The following is a 20,300-nucleotide window of genomic DNA, read 5'->3' as shown; positions in this document are numbered from 1 at the left end:
GGGATCAAATCTGAACCACAGCTACAACCTATGCCAGATCTTTAACCCACTGCACCACAGCAGGCGCTTGTGTACTTTAAGTATAAGAAATACTTAAGTATTTCTTTGATCCAGCAGCACAATACTAAAAAAAAGAACATAAAATCTCTATCTTACCAAAATTTCAAGCAGGTCACATTTCACATGACAATTGTAAGCACTATTATTATGAGGTCTCATGGAACTGCTTTAAAATAAAGTTCTAGTTTTGTTTGATTCTGGTATAGGCTCAGACATTTACTTTGTACAAGTTAGCTCATAGTATTCAACAGATTTAGACTCTGTAGATCAACTGTTTAATTGTTCACATGGGGACATGTAAAAGGAGAAAAGTAATGTCACATAAATGCATGCAGCATGGTTTGTGTGGCCACATCAGGAGTCTTTGTCTCTTGAGAGATGCTAACATTATTTGCCTCCCAAAGATGAAAAGCCAGATTACGTCCAACTCTGATGGTAAATGCAGGAAATTTAGGCAATTTCAGATCATTGAAGCCATTCAATGGATAGTAAATGGAATTAGTTGTTATAACAATTATTATTATTGTTATATATTTTTACAAATCACACATATGACCTCAGAGCCAAACTTGGAAGAAATCCTTATTATCCACACACTGAACTGGGGAGTTCCCACTGTGGCACAGTGGGTTAAGGATCCCACTGAAGCTGCTTGGGTTGCTGTGAAGGCACAGGTTTGAGCCCTGGCCCAGTGCAGTGGGTTAAAGGATCCAGTGTTGATGCAGCTGCTGCAGCTACAGCTTGGATTCTATTTCTGGCCCAGGAACTTTCATTTGCTGTGGGGGCAGCCAACAAACAAACAAACAAACAAAAAAACCCCCAAATAAACAAGGCTCATGATGAGGAAACCAGATATTTAGATCTTCAAAGAAGCCTCTGATCTTCTGGACACTCTTCTGGACACTGTTAAATTTTTTTTTTTTTTTTTTGCTTTTTATGGCTGCACCTGTGGCATATGGAAGTTCCTGGGCCAGGGATCAAATCAGAGCTGCAGCTGCTGGCCTACCCCACAGTCATGGCAACACCAGATTCAAGTCACATCCATGACCTATACCACAGCTTGTGGTAGCCCTGGATCCTTAACGCACTGAGCCACAAAGCAAACTCGTAAAAAATTTTAATAAGTGGCTGAACCAAACAGAATAATCACGAACACTGGCTCTAGGTGATTTTGGTTTCTGGTAGGAAAAGTCTAATTCCCAACTCAATGAACATTCCAGTGGAGCTAGGACATATTTCCTTCTGTGAAACAGAAATACTGTTGTGTTTTGAACCCTGCATAGGAGGGGGAAGGAATATATAAACTAGTGCAACACTTTTCAAATGGAGCTTTTAGTAGGTGATTCAGCTGGAATGTAATTTATGCTAAGTTCCTGGATTTCAAAGTGACTTTTTCTTATCACACTAAAACCTTTTAATTTGGGTATATATTCCTAAGTCCAGAATGGGTAGGAAAATTGTCTATCAAAACTGGCCCTGTCTAAAGGGAAGAAGAAGAAGGAGAAAGAGCAATTATATTCTAGAGGTTTGGAGGAGGGCAAGAAAGAAGTTCAGTGTATGGCTTTAAAACAGTTTCCTAAAATAGGAGTTCCCGATGTGGTACAGCAGAAACGAATCCGACTAGTAACCATGAGGTTGTGGGTTTGATCCATGGCCTTGTTCAGTGGGTTAAGGATCCAGTGTTGCTGTGAGCTGTGGTGTAGGTGACAGATGCAGCTCGGATCTGGTGTTGCTGTGGCTGTGGCCGGCAGCTGTAGCTCTGATTTGACCCCTAGCCTGGGAACCTCCATATGCCAAGGGTACAACCCAAAAAAGAAAAAAAAAAAAAAATTCCTAAAACATAGTTCTTGATTTCACGCACTATTCACCTCTAGATAAATCGCAATTTTACTATGGCTGCATACTTTGGGGACTTCAATGTGACATGGAGTTTGTTGTAGAATGTGGCTGATTTCACTTAATGGTGATGGAAGAGGGGAAGGTTTACCAGATTTAGCCAAGAAGCTTGTATTCTAGTCCCTAACTAGATTAGCTGTGCTAGTTTTACTAGATGGTGCCTTAACTAACCTTTTTGGCATTAGTAGTCAATACATTTGGCTAAACTCTCCTAAGCCAGCAGCTTTCAAATTTATTCTTTAATGTGATGCACAATAAGAAGTGCATTTTATATTATGACCTGGTTCACATATATTTATAGATTTATATATAAATATTGTATATCTACATATATCAGACATAGTAAGATATATATGCCACACACACATATATGAAATGAAACGAGTTTCACAAAACAATAGTTACCCTTGTTACCTCTGATGCATTATGATATTTTTTATTCTATCTAGTTCAGAAAAAGCTGGTCACGAATTCCTGCTGTGGTGGAGTGGGTTAATGATCCAGCTGGTCTCTGGTGTTGCTGGTTTGATCCCTGGCCTGGCATAGAGGGTTAAAGATCTGGTGTTGCCGCAGTTGCGCATATGTGGCTCGGATTCTGCCCCTGGCCCAGGAACTTCCATGTGCCACAGGTGTGGCCAGGAAAAGGAGAAAAAAAAAAAAAGAGTAAAGGAAAAGCTGGTCAATTTCCACTAAATTGACTTTATGACCCAGTTTGACAAACACCATAAAGAGGCACAGTCCTGCACTTTGAGGAACTGCCTCCAGGTGAATGTAACTATAGTTTAATGGTTAAAACTTTGATTACTGAAAGAAAAATATACAAACTGTATAGGTACCAGTCCATGTATTGAAGGAATGTGCTCTAATTTTAGCGAAAAATTCTGACACACTAAATGAAAACAACCACTAAGTACAAGTACTCCCGATCAGTGAATGAATTATCTTCTGTTTATAAACAACTCCTTTTAATGTTTCTGTAGCTTTTGCTAGAGTATTTTAAAAGAGCCCTTGATTTTTAAGATATTAACTTCTAAAAGCACTATTAATAAGAAAGCAATTTTATAATGTTCTCCTTGCACTTTTTTTTGTGTGTGTGTCTTTTTGCTATTTCTTGGGCCACTGCCGCAGCATATGGAGATTCCCAGGCTAGGGATCGAATTGGATCTGTAGCCACCGGCCTATGCCGGAGCCACAGCAATGCGGGATCCGAGCTGCGTCTGCGACCTACACCACAGCTCACGGCAACGCCGGATCGTTAACCCACTGAGCAAGGGCAGGGACCGAACCCGCAACCTCATGGTTCCTAGTCGGATTCGTTAACCACTGCGCCACGACGGAACTCCTCCTTGCACTTTTAAAACCAAAGAAGATACTATAATAAGATTCTATTCCTTGACTCTCTTATCCTGTCCTCAAGTCCTCTGTTGCAGTTTTGGGGTTCTAGTCTTGGCATATCAGAGTATTAACTGGGATTTCTTGTGTCTCAGATGATACTCAAGGATGTATGGTAGCAAATGATTCACCGAGGTTCCATCACACTATAATCTAAGGATGAGAAAATTGGGTCTGACTTCCCAAGCAGTGTTCCCTTTGTTATTTTAATCACACATACTTTTGCATGTAAGTGACAACCACAGGTATTAAGCGTATTTCCAATGGTTCAGCTATTAGGGAATATTTCATTTCGATGAAGGAAATCTCAAATATCTTCTTTAAAAGGTTACATTACAAAATAACTCCTTTTCAGATAACACTTCTAAAATAGAAGATGGTTATTATTTGTTTGCATTTTTTTAACAAACAGGACATAATCTCCATTTATTAGTTTATAATATATAATAAAGTTACCAGTATAAAGATTATACTCCTATTTATTGTACCTCCGATACTACTTATATAGATTTATAACAAATCCTTAACAGGCAACATCTTGAAAGGGTTAAAACTTAGTTTGGCCTATTTCTGTTTATCTTTTATTAGACCTTTATTTAACATTACCCTTATCTAATAGCACCTATGTACAAAAATACTTGAGACTACTTGGGTGTTCTGTGAAGTTGGATCACTTCGGTAGGAACATGGTCCAATTATTTGCCCTTTGTGTTCCATCTCTATCTTGAAATTTTCTCAACCTCATACTTTGCTAAAAGCATTACAATACCTGTGCTATTGAAAATGCTCACCAATAACACTTGGGATCTGTGTAAAAGATCCAGATAACTCCACTTACAGGGCAGTAGTTTTGGGCTTCATGTTTACAGTTTTGGAACTTCTTCCTGTCTCTCCTCCCATCTCTTTCTCTTTTCTTTTTGCAGTATGTCAGAAGCTAAATCTTTCTAGCACATGTTACATTGTTGGAGAGCAATCAGAGTTTTTTTTCAGAAAAATCCCTTTCTCAAGACATATTCCTATTAGTTTACTTTCCAGTATCCAGGTAAGCACATCGTGCTATTCCTGAGGCTTTTTTTATACCATCCACACTGATCCAAATCAAACAGATCTTTAGAGGGTACTGACAATGACATCTTCATTGGACATGATCGCTGCTAAAGCTTTAGCTCCCTGTTTGCTCTGTAATGCCGTGCCAAGATCTTGGCCTTTAGATGTTCCCAGAATCCCTGGAAACATTACTTATTTGTTTGTGAGTATAAGCCTTAGAATGATTTTACATTCACAATAACAATATGAGGATGAACGAAGCAGTGTGATCTCACTGGGTTCCAATTTTTTCTTTATTGAATCGTAGGACTTGGAGCCAGTCAGAAGAACAGAATTTTAGGTAATACTCTACATTGGTGCTTTTATAAACTAGACCAGAATTAAAACAGAGTAAAAAGATTGGCTGTAACAGGATCCATTTTTTTTCATTTTGCTATTAATTTTTTTCCTGACTATTAAAGGTATTAACATTTCTAAATTCTGAGCGATATTGTGGGAACTATGAAAATTTAGGACTCACATTGTTTAACTTTCAAAATATAAATTAAAAAAAAAAACTAGTCTTCATATCCTAGTCTGATGACTTAAAGAAATCAGCAGGGAATCATACAATAATCCTAACACTCAAAATGGGCTTTATTTAAGTATCAGAAAGGCTGAACATCATGGTTATATCATTAGAAAGTACTAAGGATACACACAGAAATTACATTTCACAATTTCTATTAGAACACCTCAAAATAGGATACCAGTAATTGAGTCCCTTCTATTTTGGCAGGATTTGGAGTAATAGAATAAAAGCATTTAAAATAATGGATCCTTTGAATAAACAAAGAGAAGAGGAAAGTCACTAGCAAGAAGTAAGCATACCTCTCGTGAGCAGGAACAGGGCAGGAGAGTTTGGTTAGGGGACAGGGAAGCCACAGTCCCCTTCTCCACTCACCCTCTGGTGTGTGCCAGCCTCAGTGCCAGGCAGGAGGGCACCGCAGCATGTGGAGAGGCAGACACTTTTGCTGGCTCCCACTTGTTCCTCAGGCCAAAGTCCAGGCAGAAGTTGGCCTTGTGGGGTTCCTGTCGTCCTGCCAACCCATGGCACTCCAGGGATACTGCTAGGAGAATTCTGGCCAAATCCTACATGAGAAGTCACCTCCTTCACATTCTCTTCCATGTCAGAAGTTAGACTAAAGGAAACTCCCCTGTCAGATTTTATGGTGTTTGTGCACTAGCCAAGGAGAAGCAAGAGACAGAAAAGGAAAGCAACTTGTTTAACCTCATACAATAGAAAGGAAAGAATTCTTCAAAGGAGTTGATCTGGGAATGAAGCCCAACATCCCAAAGTCTCAGCTCAGTTTGCTCTTTTCTCATTCACTGCTGGTTTTAAGAAATTTAAATAATTACACTCCTATCTACTGTGGACCATCATCTCATTGCTTTCTCAAAGAGAGAGTGGCCCAAAGCCACTGTTGCACATATACAGAATAATCTGTGCACCATCTGACAACAGTCAACATGCAGAGCATATTCAGGTATATATGTAGCACCACAGTATAGACACATTTATTTTATTTTTTTGACCATATCCACGCATGTGGAAGTGCCCAGGCCAGGGGTTGAACCCGCATCACAGCAGTGGCCCAAGCTACTGCAGTGGCAACACTGGGTCCTTAATCCACTGCACCATGAGAGAACTCCTAGACACACATTTAAAATGCAGATATCTTCAAAAAGAGGCCCTTATTTGCCATTCTTAAGGCTATAAATAGGAAATATTACTTTTGATAAGATTCCTCCATTCCAGATGTGTATGTAGATGCTGAAATGAATATTCACATATTACTCCATATACAGTATATAGATGTTCAGAAACCAATAAGATCATCTCACACATGCACACAATCTCTTTTCCTGAACAACTAAAGACAGTGCATTTCTGGGGAATGTATATTTGAATTTTATTGTAGCTGTTTAAAAGAAAAGTGGAAATCATAATCTTACACAATTCTTTCAAATGGATCAACTTAGACAATTTATTGATGCTTCCTTAAATTTTTACACCACACTGAACTCCAACAGGTTTTTGTTTTAAGGTAAACCAGGTTTTTGGTTCTTCCCTGTGGAGAAGTTACTTTCAAGTCAGTGAAAGTTCTTGGCCCATGATTAAAAGTCTTTGCCAATTAGTACTCAACAACTTCAATTCATTTTTTTCTGGTTCAAGATGAGTAGGAGCCTAATAAGGCTGTGATAAAAGGGCAAAAGGCACCGAGAGCCAAAAGCGGATTAATGAGCTCCTCCATTTATTTGTCTTCCTAACAGCTGAACTGTTACAACTATTGACACTCTTCAAAAGGTTCCGCTCTGAACCCTGTCCAGGCACTGCAGGCTCCAATGGACATCTTCAAATCCAGAGAATGGAGGGGCAAGAGCTTCCCCTGTGTGATGCCAAAACCAACAAAGCCCCATGGATCAGGTAATGAAACTTCAGCTTTTCCCCCTTTGAGATTTATTTACTGGCAGCTGACAAGGGGCAAATTCAGCTCGAATTGTGCAGTCAAGGCCCTGTCAAGCTTTTAGAGGCACCCTTGTCTTGAAGCACCTTCATGACTGGCATTTCACTCAAAAGCCCTCGGCACTGGTCCTTAACAGCTTATGACATCACAAAGGACACTCCAGACAGATGCCTACATGGCATCCTGCAGCATTTTAAAAGAGAATTAGTGGTTTTAATTATGGTCGTAGTATGAAAGGGAACCATGCAAGCTCCACAGGAGACCTTTGATCAGACGCTTTCGCTAGTACAATGCCACGGAACTGTGACTATTCCTGGTAAGGGGCCTTTTCTTGCTGAATGACTCACCAGTGATCTTTGAATGCAGACAAGCTTCTAGCCCTCCCTCTTCATTAGTGAGCATTTCTATACAGGGGCCTATATAGTGCTTGGAGTCTAGGAGCTATACAATTGGGGGGAAAAGAATCCCTACGGATTCGGGCCTCTACTTAGGAAGTGCTGAAGGACTCTGAGTGACTTTATTCATTAAAACAGGTTGCTATTAATTAACTGTCATAATAAAATAAAGAACTATTATTTGCATTTCTTACTATGTTCTCTTTAGTAATATGTATAAAAGATGCTTGTAACAGAAATGAATTTATTGAACCACTTCCCTACCCCTGACTCCCGCTTTTTTTTTTTTTTTTTTGGCATTAGTAGCAGGAGCCTACTAATTATTGGGCCCAGATTTATGAGCCCAAATAGAAGTAAAACATGAATATAAAATTAATTAAGGAACGACAAAATCCTTTTTACTTGCCAATCAGTTTAAGCAACTGAAAAAAGCAAACAATTAGCTGAATTTTTTAGTGATTTCGAAGGATGATTTAAGACAAAACCCCAACTTCTTTCAAAAGATCACCCAGTTGGTTTTTAGCTTGAAGTGTGAGATTATGTAACAACCACAGTTACTTAAAAAAAAAAAAAAAAGGTATTCTAACTTGAAGTGTAACAAGATTCATTCTTAAAAAAAAATGATTTCACTTCTGGGAAACAGCGAATGTCTTTGCTCTGGTATTAGTATTTTAAGAATTTAACTTCAATACCAATTCCAATAAGCAGGGCCCTTAAGATTCATGTCAATATTTTAAGTATATAAAAATAGTTCATTCTCTTCTAGAATCTAGTCAAGCAAGTCATTTGGCTAGAGATTGTGAAAGCAGGAAGATTTTTCACAATATTCTCACTGAAATGCTAATTCAGTAACATGGGCTAAACAGAATTTGCATAAATAGCACGTCCGTCGTTAAGACCCCCGTGAAACAGTACTGCTGCACCGTGTTACATGGGAGACAGATGAGTCTTCCATTTTTTATACCATTTCTTTTCTTGGAGGAAAAAGTTCTGGACTTCAGAATTTTGGAAGCTGAACACCGAACAGGTTTTTCACAGTTTGCTATGTCAGACATTTTTCCTATTTCTCAGACTTTGCAGTTCTTTTCTTAGGTGCTTTAGCGCGGCTGAAATATCAGCCAGCTGTGGATCATTCCGTGCTTTCTGGGTGTAGAGACGGAAATGTCTGATGGTTTCAGATAACAAGACTTCAGGGTCTGCACCGCTTTCCTGAAGGCGCAGCATCCGCTCACAGGCGATGGCATAGTTCTTGTGCCAGTTCACTGGGTGCTCCTTTCGTAAATAGACAATCTCCTTATAAAGCTGGAAGACAGCAAACATGTTGGTATGCCATTGTCATCCCTTGACTTTTTTTTTTCAAAAAACAGAAAACACAGAGGAATTAATAACACATGGGGGTAGGGGGAAACACCCAAGCAGCCTACAGTAAAAATCTAATCATTGGCAGGCCATGCAGAAAATGCAGGGATGGTACTGTAATTATTACAGTAGCAGGAGGCAAATGTGCTTCATCTAAAACTGCTTCTGGGGTTTTTCGGATGTTGCAGAGGGAACCTAAGACACCCTGTGTCAGGACAAAATGCTCTTCCTCCAGAAAGATGTTCAGGGAAAAGGATTTAGTTCTAATTCATGGAAAGCTGTTTACTCAACAGGCAGAAAAGCTGAAATTCTAAATTTAGCTACCAGAGAAAAAAAAATTGGCTTTCTTTAGAAAACTCAGTAGAAAAAGGACTTAAAGAATTTAAATTTTGTCCCGCATTTTCACATTCATTTCTGTCTACATTAGAAACAACAGTAACAACAATAGCAACAATAAACCAACTCAAACAAATCCAGCATTGAACAGGCTGGGCATAACAGAATTTAAGAGACATCCTTAAAGTGAGATATTGAAAATCTTCACAGAGTCCTAAAATTACAGTTTTCATCATTAAAATTTTGCCCACAGGAATTCAGATCTTGTTTTTCAATATCAGAGACAGTATTAATTGGATAGAGTTAGAATCTTTAATACTGCATTTTCCAGAGGAAAAACATGAAAATTTAACAAATAAACCACCAAAAGTAGGTGCAAATCTACAAAACAGCACATTACACTTGCTTATTTGGGAATTTCACAGCCTTCTTGGGGATTATCGAATTGCAGTCAGATCCGCAGGCACTTGAGTTAACCAGTAGCCTCCATGAGAGCACAGGACAAGCAATGACGCTTTCTCCAGGGACAAGGGCTTTTTGAATTAGAACTGTACTCATTACATCATTCAGTTGAAAGGGACCCAATTACATTATTTCCCCAACTCCTTCTCCAAAGCAAATACATATTTGATCTATTTCAAAACAACATCCCCATGAAAAATTCCCCAATCCATATTTGATATGTCATTTTGATATTAATAACCTTAAATTCCTCAAACTGCCTTTTAAAGTGATTTTCTTTTTTCTTTTTTGGCCGTCCCTCAGCATACGGAGTTCCCAGGCCAGGGATCAGATCTGGTCTGATCAGATTTGCGACCTACACCGCAGCCATGTTAATGCTTGATCCTTTTTAACCCACTGTGCTGGGGATCAAACCTGTGTCCTAGTGCTACAGAGACGGTGCAGAATCCCAGGGCACCACAGTGGGAATGCCAAAGCTATTTGCCTCTTAATTCCTTCACTCCATAAAATAGGAAAGAGTCACCTTGCAATTTCATAGACATCAGAGCTATTAAGTCAGCCTCCTACCCTTTCATTTTCTTGGTAAAATATTCAAAATTTCTCTACCTTTCCTTATAGTCTTTTTTATATCCATTCCTTCTCTTTCCAAGCCTCTCTCTGATGAGGGACATGGCAGGCTGCCCAGCACAAAGTAGGTGCTCAGAAACTGCTCAGCTTCTTTTCTTTTGCAAGTTTACAGAATCCTGCTAAGGTTTTGGAAAGCAAGCCAGATGCCAGCACTTGAGTGAGCATGTCTCCAAATGGCCCAAGAGAATAAGAAGCTCACTGCTGACCTCCCTGCCAGAGTCTTAACACATCAGAACAACCATGCTACCCTCTTCTAGAACTCTGTTACTGATGTCTCATCAATTCATTCTGAAGTTGGCCCATTAAAGACAGGTTTTTAAAAATTTTTTTCTTTATGGCTACACCTGTGGCATATGGAAGTTCCTAGGCTAGGGGTCAAATCGGAGATATAGCTGCCAGCCTACACCACAGCCACAGCATTGCAGGATCCAAGCTGAATCTGTGACCTACGCTATAGGTGGTGGCAACACCGGATCCTTAACCCACTGAGTAAGGCCAGGGATCGAATCTACATCCTCAGAGACAGTATTTTGGGTTCTTAACCTGCTGAGCCACCATAGGAACTCCAAGACACATGTATCTTAAGAAGTTTATAGTCATTTCTCATTATGTAGAATTATATTTCCTCCTCTATGTTTGTATCACTGTGACATTAGTCTTAATGGAACATATTCTATTTATTGGGGACAGCGTCAGTATATCAGATGTATTTCTAAAGATACAGGGATTGTTCCTGTTCCCCCACTTGAACTTAATGTTCTGTATAAGCTATAGAGCAGGGTAATGTGAATGCTAATGAAAGTATTTATACCTAACAAGAATATTCTTGAAAAACCTGTCCTGGGGGTGATCTGTGTTGAACCATCAAGTATCTGGCCCCGTTTGTTTAGGAAACAATGTCACACATCTGAAGATGCATGTGAAGGAGATACCTATAGACTATGCTACAGACCCATGTTTACTGGAAAAAGTAATGCTTACAGGCCCAAAGGGACAATAAATCCATGAACTAGCTTTAGTAGTGGCCTAACAACTGACCATGGAACAGATCACTGATGAGAGTATAAAATACTAGTAAAGTCTCAGATTTCTCCCTTCTAAATACTCCTTGTTTTTCACAGAATCACAGGGTATTAGAGCTGAACAGGATATGACATCCAGGATATGAGAGATAATCATAAAGTTTACAGTGTACTTTTTTTTTTTTTGAAGAAAAAATGAAGTCTGGAAAGGTTAATTGGCTCACAGTTGACAAGGAATGGAGGAGCAGGCCTTGAACCTGGACCTCTCAACTGCCAGGTAGACCTCTACATGCTGCCTGCCTCCTGTAACCAGTTCCTGGCTGACCTCCAGGGGGCAGCTTGGAGGGCTCTGCCTTTCTCTATGGTTCCCTCCTTATAAGACTAGACTTCCTCCCCCTATTCCCTCACTATCCTGCCTCACCATCTGTCTGGCCAGCTCCTTCTGATCTTTCAAAACAACACTGCGATGACATCTCCTGTGGAAGAGCCCCCGCCCTCCCTCTCTCCAGGGCAGTGCACTCTTGTGCTGCTCTCTGCACCCCCCCACATCTCTGCAGACCTCTCACATCACTCGCGAGGCTGAACTAACAACTAACTGAGCACCTTCTCTTCCATCTCCCTCTCTAGCTGTACCTCTCTGACAGCAGAGACAATGCAGCACAGTATCTGGCACAGACTCTGGGTGCTCCATAAATGCTCTGTGCATGAATGAATGAATGACTAAACAATGGGCCACAGAGCATACAACTGAGGAGCCAAACCTGCCATACTAATTGGACTCCCAGCTATTTTAACTCAGAACCAAACAAATGCCCTGGTTGAGTAGACAAGCAGCCCAGAGGCAGCAGCAATACCTCCTCACTTGCTCAGACATCCAGCTCCTGGGCTCTGTTCTCACTGGCCTTCACCAGGATGTCTGTTTCTCATGCAGCAGGCCCCAAGACTACTTCTGAAGGTGAGGAAGAGCCCAGTGATTAGAAACCCCAGAAGAGCAGGGGCTTGCTAACATCCTGCTACAGCAAGCCTCTGCTCTGTACTCCCCTTCCCATCACAGAGGACCAGCTGAGTAAGAGCCTTAACATGGCTGGTCTGAGGCTGGTTGGCTTCCTGGGACCATGTGAGAAGACGGAGCCACTCTCCAGGAACCTTTAACTCTCTCATGAAATCTCAACCAGCCACAAGCCCATGGTTTCAAGTGTAGCCAGAGTTGTGACTTTTGCATAAAGGCAACCCATCAGAGCTTGTGTTTTTAAGATAAAGCCATTGTATTCATTTCCTATTGCTATTGTTAACTAATCCCCACAACTGTAGTGGCTTGAAACACTATACATTTATTATCTTATACTTCTGGAGGTCAAAAGGCATAAAATCAAAGTTTTTATAAAATCAGCAGGGCTGTGTTCCTTCTGGAGGCTCTAGAGTCTATTTCTTTGCCTTTTCCAGCTTCCAGAGGCTGCCTGCACTCCCTAACTTACGGCCCTTCGTCCGTCTTCCAGGCCAGCCATGTAGCATCTTCAAATCTTTTCTGACTTCTGCCTACAATGCCACATCTTCTTTTCTGCCTCCTCCTTATAAGGCCCCTTGTGATCACACTGGGCCCACCTGGATAACACAGGATCATCTCCCGAACTCAAGATCCTGAATCACATCTGCCAAGTGCCCTTTGCCTTGTAAGATCATATATTCACAGGTGCTGGAGGTTAGGACATGGACTGCTTTGGTGGGTGTGTGTGTGTGTATGCATTATTTTGCTGACCACAGCCATTTATGTTAGATGTTATTCGTGATACGCATGACTACTTTTCCATTTATACTGCTTTATAAAATGCCAAATAAAGCTGGAAACAAAAAAGTAAAAACTCTACTGTGACACACCTCCCCCTCCATCCCAAACTGTCACCACCACTCTCCCCCCAAATATATTTATATATATAAAAGCACAACATACGTTATATGCGTGAGTGTAGAGCTGAGCTTTCACATCTGAAGGCAAACTTGTGGTTTCTGCCAGGTTAAAGATGAAGAACGGAGTTTTCATCCTGGGAGTGGGAAAGTGTTCATGTCAATTTCACAGTCAAAGCTAAATCTGCCAGACCTTTCCATTAATAAGGAACATACAAAGCCCTTCATTCCCCTCATAGTCACAAGAAGTCTACTCTGAACCAACAGTAAGCCTCCCCCCCCCGCCACCCCAAGACACTGCATTCACACTGATTGCCAAATCTTTTAGAAAAAAGCTTACATTCGTCATCACTGTTGTACATCATTTCCCTCCCAATGTACTTTTTCACTGTGCAGGAGCAGCTGGGAAGGGTGTAACTTGCTGAGTCTGTTAGCACATCCCTGAAGGTACCCAATGCGACGGCTCATGCCATGTGTGACCAGTTCTTCAAAGGTGGCTGGACTCTTTGACCACATGAACTCACCCAAATTGTATTCCACACACCAATTAAATCAATACCTGCCCGAATAATGACCTGCTTTCTTCTTTTATGTGATTTCTCCCCCAGCTTTCCCACACTCAATCACAGTGAAGAATTGTGCAAACATTCAGTATATCTTTGATTATTTCTTCAAAGTATTTGTTCCTAAAACTAGGGTCATCACTTGAAATATGCAATCTTCTAACTTTTTCAAAAAGACTATTGCAAAAATCCTTTTTTTTTATAATTGTTATTTTGTCAAGAACCATATTTCTTGACAATTTTTTTAAAAAAACCTCTTTAAATGTATGTAAGCCCTTTAATACCCTAACTCAATTCTTGGTGCAAAGCGCAATCTCTGGCCTGGAGTGGGCATCAACTTGTTTGTTTGTTTTTTTTGGCCACCTCCCAGCACATGGAGTTCTCAGGACAGGGATCAGCTCCGAGCCACAGTTGCAGCCTACGCTGCAGCTGTGACAATGCTGGATCCTTTAATCCACTGTGCTGGACTGAAGATGGAACCTACGTCCCAGCACTCCCAGAGACTCAGTCAGCCATTGCGCCACAGCAGGAACTCCAGGGCATCAATACGTTTTTACTGAAGGAATTACTTCATATGTACTTGGTACCCCTGTTTGTATCCCTTAGGACTTCCACATTAATATTTAGGCCAAAGTCTATTAGAAGTACATTATTTTGAATATTTTAAAATAATAAGAGATCAACAGCCTCACCATGAAGTGTTCCACACAGGAAAAACAGGAAAGTACAGCATCTAACACATTAGTAGTCACATCTCTTTTAACATGTCTGTCTGCTCCTTTAGACTGAGCTCCTTGAGGGTAGGAACTGTGTCCTAGTCATATATGTAGCTCCATGACTAGCACAGTGCTGGCCTCTAGGGAGTATTCAATAACTGCTTAAGTAATTAGCTAGCACATTACACAGACAGCCAGGGTTACAATGATCAACTTCTTCTCAGGTACTTGCTTGGGTTTAGTTGAGGCAGGAGAGCATAGGCATTATGAATGTTCCATAATCAAAGAGATGTGGGTTTTAGACTCTATTGCTAGATCTGTGTGGCCTTGGACAAGCAACCACTTTACCTCCAGTTTGTTCATTTGTAAAACAGGGATAATAACGTCTCTACAGGTTGTTGACAGGATGAGATGGGATTATGCATGTGTAATGACTAGTACAATGCCTCAAACAAAATAACCGGATAAACATTATTATTATTATTATTTTGGCCACACCTACAGCATGTGCAAATTTCTAGGCCAGAGATCGAACCTGTGCCACAGCAGTGACACTGGATCCTTAACCTGCTGAGCCACTAGGGAACTCCAGTATTATTTTTATTATCACCATGCACCCCTGTACCCCAAATCAAAAGTATCACAGGCTACTTCCTTGCCACATTAAAAACAGACTGCAAACACAAAAGTATAGATTAGTCACCTTGCTTGCCACATCTCTTCATTGGCCACAGATTCCCAAGAAGATGGATCAAACCTGTAGTTACAAGAAAACAGTAACATTTTTCTGCCAGCTACCTTTATTGCTACTGACATGTCATTCTTATCTTATATACATAATCTTAAGAGGCAAATAAAATAGGCTGCATTTTGAAGTATTGATAATGACCAAAATAACAAACTTATCCTGCTAGAAAAATGTGATTGTTAGGAATTTGAAGTTTTGGTAAATGTGTTCTTAATCTCCACAAGAAGCCCCAGTGCCTCAGGGGAGCAAACAAAAGATTAACGGGAAGAGGCTGGAGGCATCTGGGGAGCCAGCTGTTCCTGAGAACTGTCAGGTGGGCAGTGGGGTTGGGGTGAGGCCTCGGTCATTCTATGGACACAGCTAAGAGCCATCAAACTCTGAAGAGAGGGGACTCCTGGCTTTGATAAATCACTGCTGGAGTTGGATGCTGCTCAAAGAACACTGGCTACATCATTTGCTGACTTTTTCCCCTCTTAATTAAAATTACTCTTATTATGTATCTCTTTTGACAGAGTGGAGATAATGAGTGATGCTGTGTACCTGTACTGTCATCAGCTGTTTGGAGAACAGGTGATTTTCTAACGTTTCCTCACAAAAGTCACAGACAGCTGGACGTAGAACTCCTTATCCAGCTCTGGCTGGTGTACAGAAACTGTTTGCTCATACTGACTCAAAAAACTTTGGTAGCATTTGTTCATATGATTTTGACTGTTGTTCTTGAATTACAAGCCATAGTTATCTAATCTTTCAATAATTAATAATTTAAAAAACAGACAATGGAGACACCTTTCTTTAGATAGAGACTCATTTTCCATATGGGAGAGAGTCAACTCTGGGTAGAAATGCTTCCAGGAAGACTGATCATGCCCAAAACAACAGACGAGGCTGATGACAAACAACTGTGAAGAAAAAGTTACTCAATCCTACTCTTCCCCACAGGGAAATGATCTGCCATTCTTGAAGAGAAAAACAAACAAACAAACAAACAAAAAACGACAAATGTATACATGTGGATAATAAACTTAGGCAAGTTTATTATCACGGGCAACAGAGTGAGTGCCTTTTAACGAATCTCCTCCACTTTTAGGGTCTGGGATATAGGAGGGCGGACTATGTAGCATCACGAGAGCTGGGGGTGGAAGGTGGCATGTGTCTCACCACTGTGATGCCCACGCAACCACAGCCACAACCACAACCTTCCTCCAACTCCCATGATTCTTTTAGCATGAGGACAAGAGATACACGTTCTCTTTATCTGTGTGCAACAAATAACAACCTTAGCAACTCATTGAGAAAAAGAACAAAAATATGAAAAAATTAAAAGGCATTTCAAAATTTAGTAGGTTTTAAAGGCTATACGCTGATGGAAAACATAACTGCTCTTCATACCTTCCATATTCTTCAGTCCAGTTATAGATATTTCTCGTAAGTTTAATCCACTCCTCAGGGTTGAATGCAATCTCCGAAGAAACTAATTTGTCACAAGAACCCCATGGCCAGAGCGAATAGTTCTTTTTCCAGGTTGGGTCACCTTCATGAATTCCTATGCAAACAAATGTTTCTTTTCTATTGAAAACAGAAAAATATGTATTTTTAACTGAAAGTTCTAAATGTTAAATAAATGTAACTCACAAAGAGTCATTTTTGACTCTTTAGACCTCGGTTACCAATAAATCATTTGTGAACACTTCGGTTTATTTAAACCTCTCCCAAATATATTGTTTTAAATTTACATTAGTGTTTAAAAAAAAAAAAAGCTGTCTGGAGGATTAAGAGGAAGCATACAAACATAAATGATAAAACCTACCCATTTGTAACATTGTAAGGAATCACTTGGGAACAAGTTTCTGGGGTTCTGCCTCATGTATAAATATACATATTATATTTATAATATAGCTTTTTAATTTTATAGGTATAAATATGTCTTCATTTGTGTCCCTACTTAGTAGTAGTCTCTCCTTCCTCGAATTTCCATTGCATTTTGTTTTTAATCTCTTTTAACATTATTTTATTGAACTTGTTATTTTCATTTGTAAGTCTTTCTGAGTAGCCCAGAAGCATCCTGAGGACAGGGGCTCTATCTCTGATTTAACTCCGAATCCCACATAGTATGCTGCATAGCTAATACACGACATTTGCTGAATAAAATTAATTCAATTTGAATTAACTATTAGGAGATTCAAATCCTGCAAAAAATTAGTAATAGAAATGGTTTAAGTAAGCCTGGTTCAAAAACATCTAATTTGTGATGTATACATAAGTTTTTTTCTACTTCTATTACCAAGTAGAAAAAAAAAAAAGAGCATATTAGGAGAAATTAGTTGAAAGTAAAAAACTTCATAAACATTGAAACAAAACATTTCTGCCATAGATTTTAGATTTTTTTCCATCACTTATTACTCCTATGATTTGGGAGAAATTACTTAACTACCTGAGTCTGGGCTCCTAATCAGTAAAATTGGTTTTAACTACCTTTCAGAGCTGTTTAAGATTAAATGAGATATCTGATATAAAGTAAAATATAATAGAATTCTGGTTCTGGGAAGACAGAGTAAGCATATTCTATTCTGTCTCTCTCACTGTAATTTCTTTCTTTCTTCTTCTTCTTTTTTTTTTTTTTTTTGGTCTTTGCTATTTCTTGGGCCGCTCCCGCGGCATATGGAGGTTCCCAGGCTAGGGGTTGAATTGGAGCTGTAGCCACCGGCCTACGCCAGAGCCACAGCAACGCGGGATCTGAGCCGCGTCTGCAACCTACACCACAGCTCACGGCAACACCGGATCCTTAACCCACTGAGCAAGGGCAGGGACCTAACCCGCAACCTCATGGTTCCTAGTCGGATTCGTTAACCACTGTGTCACGACGGGAACTCCTGACTGTAATTTCTTTCTTTTTTTCTTTTTTTTTTTTTTTGTGTGTGTGTGTGTGTGTGTGTGTTTGCTATTTCTTGGGCCGCTCCTGCGGCATATGGAGGTTCCCAGGCTAGGGGTTGAATCGGAGCTGTAGCCACCAGCCTACACCAGAGCCACAGCAACGCCAGATCCGAGCCGCGTCTGTGACCTACACCACAGCTCACGGCAACGCCAGATCGTTAACCCACTGAGCAAGGGCAGGGACCGAACCCGCAACCTCATGGTTCCTAGTCGGATTCGTTAACCACTGCGCCACGACGGGAACTCCTGACTGTAATTTCTGAACAGAAAACATGGGACAGCTATCTGAAGACTCCGAAAAGTAAATGGTAGAAAGCAGACTGAGGGAAGAAACCAGAATTCTAAGTTCCAGCAAATCGGTGGTGAGTTTACCACTTTTCCCCTTCCAGGATTACCTGGCCTAAATTCAAAGGAAGCCTAAAGCCCAGAATATATACCACTGTGGTGCCCACTCAACCACAGCCACCCTTCCTCCAACTCCCATGGTTCTTCAAGCATGAGGACAAGAAACACACGTTCTCTTATTCTGTGTGCAGCAAATACCAATATTAACAACTATCTTTTAAAAGAAAAAAATCAGAAAATTAACAGGCATCTGAAAATTGAGGACCAATGGAGCTCCAGGAAAAGCCCCTCACTTTTCTCCCTAGCCCAAGGAGCAGGCAAAGGAACTCCAAGGGTTGGAGAAGCAGGGGAAAGCCCCTGGATTTTTTTCCCTTCTCTCCTTCCCTGGGCACCAGGCAATACTGTGCCCATAGCAGAGGCAGCAGCACAGTTCCACAGTGGCAGCTGGTTCCTGTAACTCTGAGGAAGGGGAACACTTCTTGCTAATGAGAGGAGCTGGGGTTCTGAATCGGGGGCAAATTCCCATTACTCCTCCACTGGGCGGGCTTCATATAATTTTTGAAAGAGTATATGTGTCAGTGAGCTTGAAGACAGGTCAAGAGAAATTATATTTGAAAAAGAATGGATGTGTGTGTATGTATAACTGAATCACCCTATTGTACAGCAGTAGTGATCACAACATTGTAAATCAACTATACTACAAGAAAACCTTAAAAGACAAAAAAAGAGAAATTACGTAATTTAAACAAAGAGGAAAAAATATTTTTAAAAATGTACAAGATCTTAGGCACCCATGGGACAGTATCAAAAAACATCAAAAGATTTAGCACTGGTGTCAGCAGAGTCCCAGAGGGAGAGAGAAAGGATGTGGAGCAGAAGCATTTAAAGAAATAAAGTTGGAAACGCTCCCAAATGTTGTGAAAGATATAATCTTACAGATTCAAGAAACTCAGTAAATTCCAATTAAGTTAAACTCAAAGAAATTTATGCCCAGATCCATCATAATCAAATGGCTAAAAACTAAAGGAAACAAAACAAAACCTTGAAAGCAGCCAGAGAAAAACAATACATTTCACACAGGGAAACAATGACTTGAATAACTGCAGATTTCTTACCGGAAATTATGTGGGTCAAGAGGATATAAAATGATGTTGTTAAAGTGAAGGGGGGAAAAAGAATCATTAACCCAGAATTCCATATCCAGAAATATCCTTCAAAAATGAAGGTGAAAGAAAGACATTTTCAGAAAAAGGAAAACTAAGAGAATTCACTATTAACAGTCTTGCCATGAAAGAAATGCTAAAGGAATATCTTAAGATGGAAGAGAAATGATACAAGAGAGAAACCTGAAATATCAGGATTGAGGAAGAGCAATAGATCTGGTAAACATCTAGACAAATATTTTAGACTATTTTTTCTCTTAAATTCTAAAATATATGTATAATGATTGAAAACAAAATTATCACATGTCTAATATATATGACAACACAATCAAAAGTAGGGCTGTTACAGGGTCTTACATGCTACTAAGGTTTCTACAGTCCACTTGAAGTACTAAGTAGATTATGGAAAGTTAAGTATGTACGTATACTGTAATTCCCAGAGCAATCACTGAAAAAATTTACCAAGAGACATAGTAAAAACAATTCAACATGGAATACTAAAAAAAATCAAATTATCCAAAAGGAGGCAGGAAAGAAGAAACAGGAGAATGAAAACCACAGGACCAAACAAAAAACAAAAAATAAAACTATAGACATATATCTAAGATGCATCAGTATTTACATTAAATGCAAATGGCCTGAATTAACAATGAAGAACTAGACTTCAGACTGGATAATAAAACAAGACCCAGACATGTGCTTTCTATGAGAAACCCATTTTAAACATGACATGGGTGGTTAAAAGCAAAAGGATAAAAGAATATATACACTGTGAAAATGCTCATCAAATTAAGACCAATCAAAAAACCCAGAAGGATTTTTTGGGTAA

General features: G+C 39.9%; 1 protein-coding gene across 24 annotated transcripts in view; it reads right to left on the bottom strand.

The window, feature by feature from the left end:
• Positions 1–6,322: 6,322 nt before the first annotated feature.
• TMEM260 (transmembrane protein 260) overlaps positions 6,323–20,300 on the bottom strand; it is a 63,642-nt gene continuing 49,664 nt past the window's right edge. For 16 of the 24 annotated variants that reach the window (XM_084981796.1, XM_084981842.1, XM_084981838.1 and 13 more), the window contains 4 exons: positions 16,422–16,598; positions 14,988–15,041; positions 13,052–13,142; positions 6,323–8,599 (listed from right to left, as the gene is read on the bottom strand). In XM_084981796.1, coding sequence (XP_084837922.1) covers positions 8,345–8,599; positions 13,052–13,142; positions 14,988–15,041; positions 16,422–16,598 — 577 coding nt within the window. In that variant the 3' untranslated portion in view covers positions 6,323–8,344. Of the gene's footprint in view, positions 8,644–13,051; positions 13,143–14,987; positions 15,042–16,421; positions 16,599–20,300 lie in introns of all 24 variants that reach the window. The other 8 variants (XM_084981835.1, XM_084981860.1, XM_084981836.1 and 5 more) reach the window with 1 other exon arrangement.

This window comes from Sus scrofa, chromosome 1 (genome assembly GCF_054392235.1).
Source record: "Sus scrofa isolate SSC_HxYL_T2T_F1_AM1 chromosome 1, Sscrofa_HxYL_maternal_Yorkshire_Landrace_v2.0, whole genome shotgun sequence".
Lineage (NCBI taxonomy): Eukaryota > Metazoa > Chordata > Mammalia > Artiodactyla > Suidae > Sus > Sus scrofa.
This window is presented reverse-complemented; position numbering and strand designations above follow the sequence as displayed.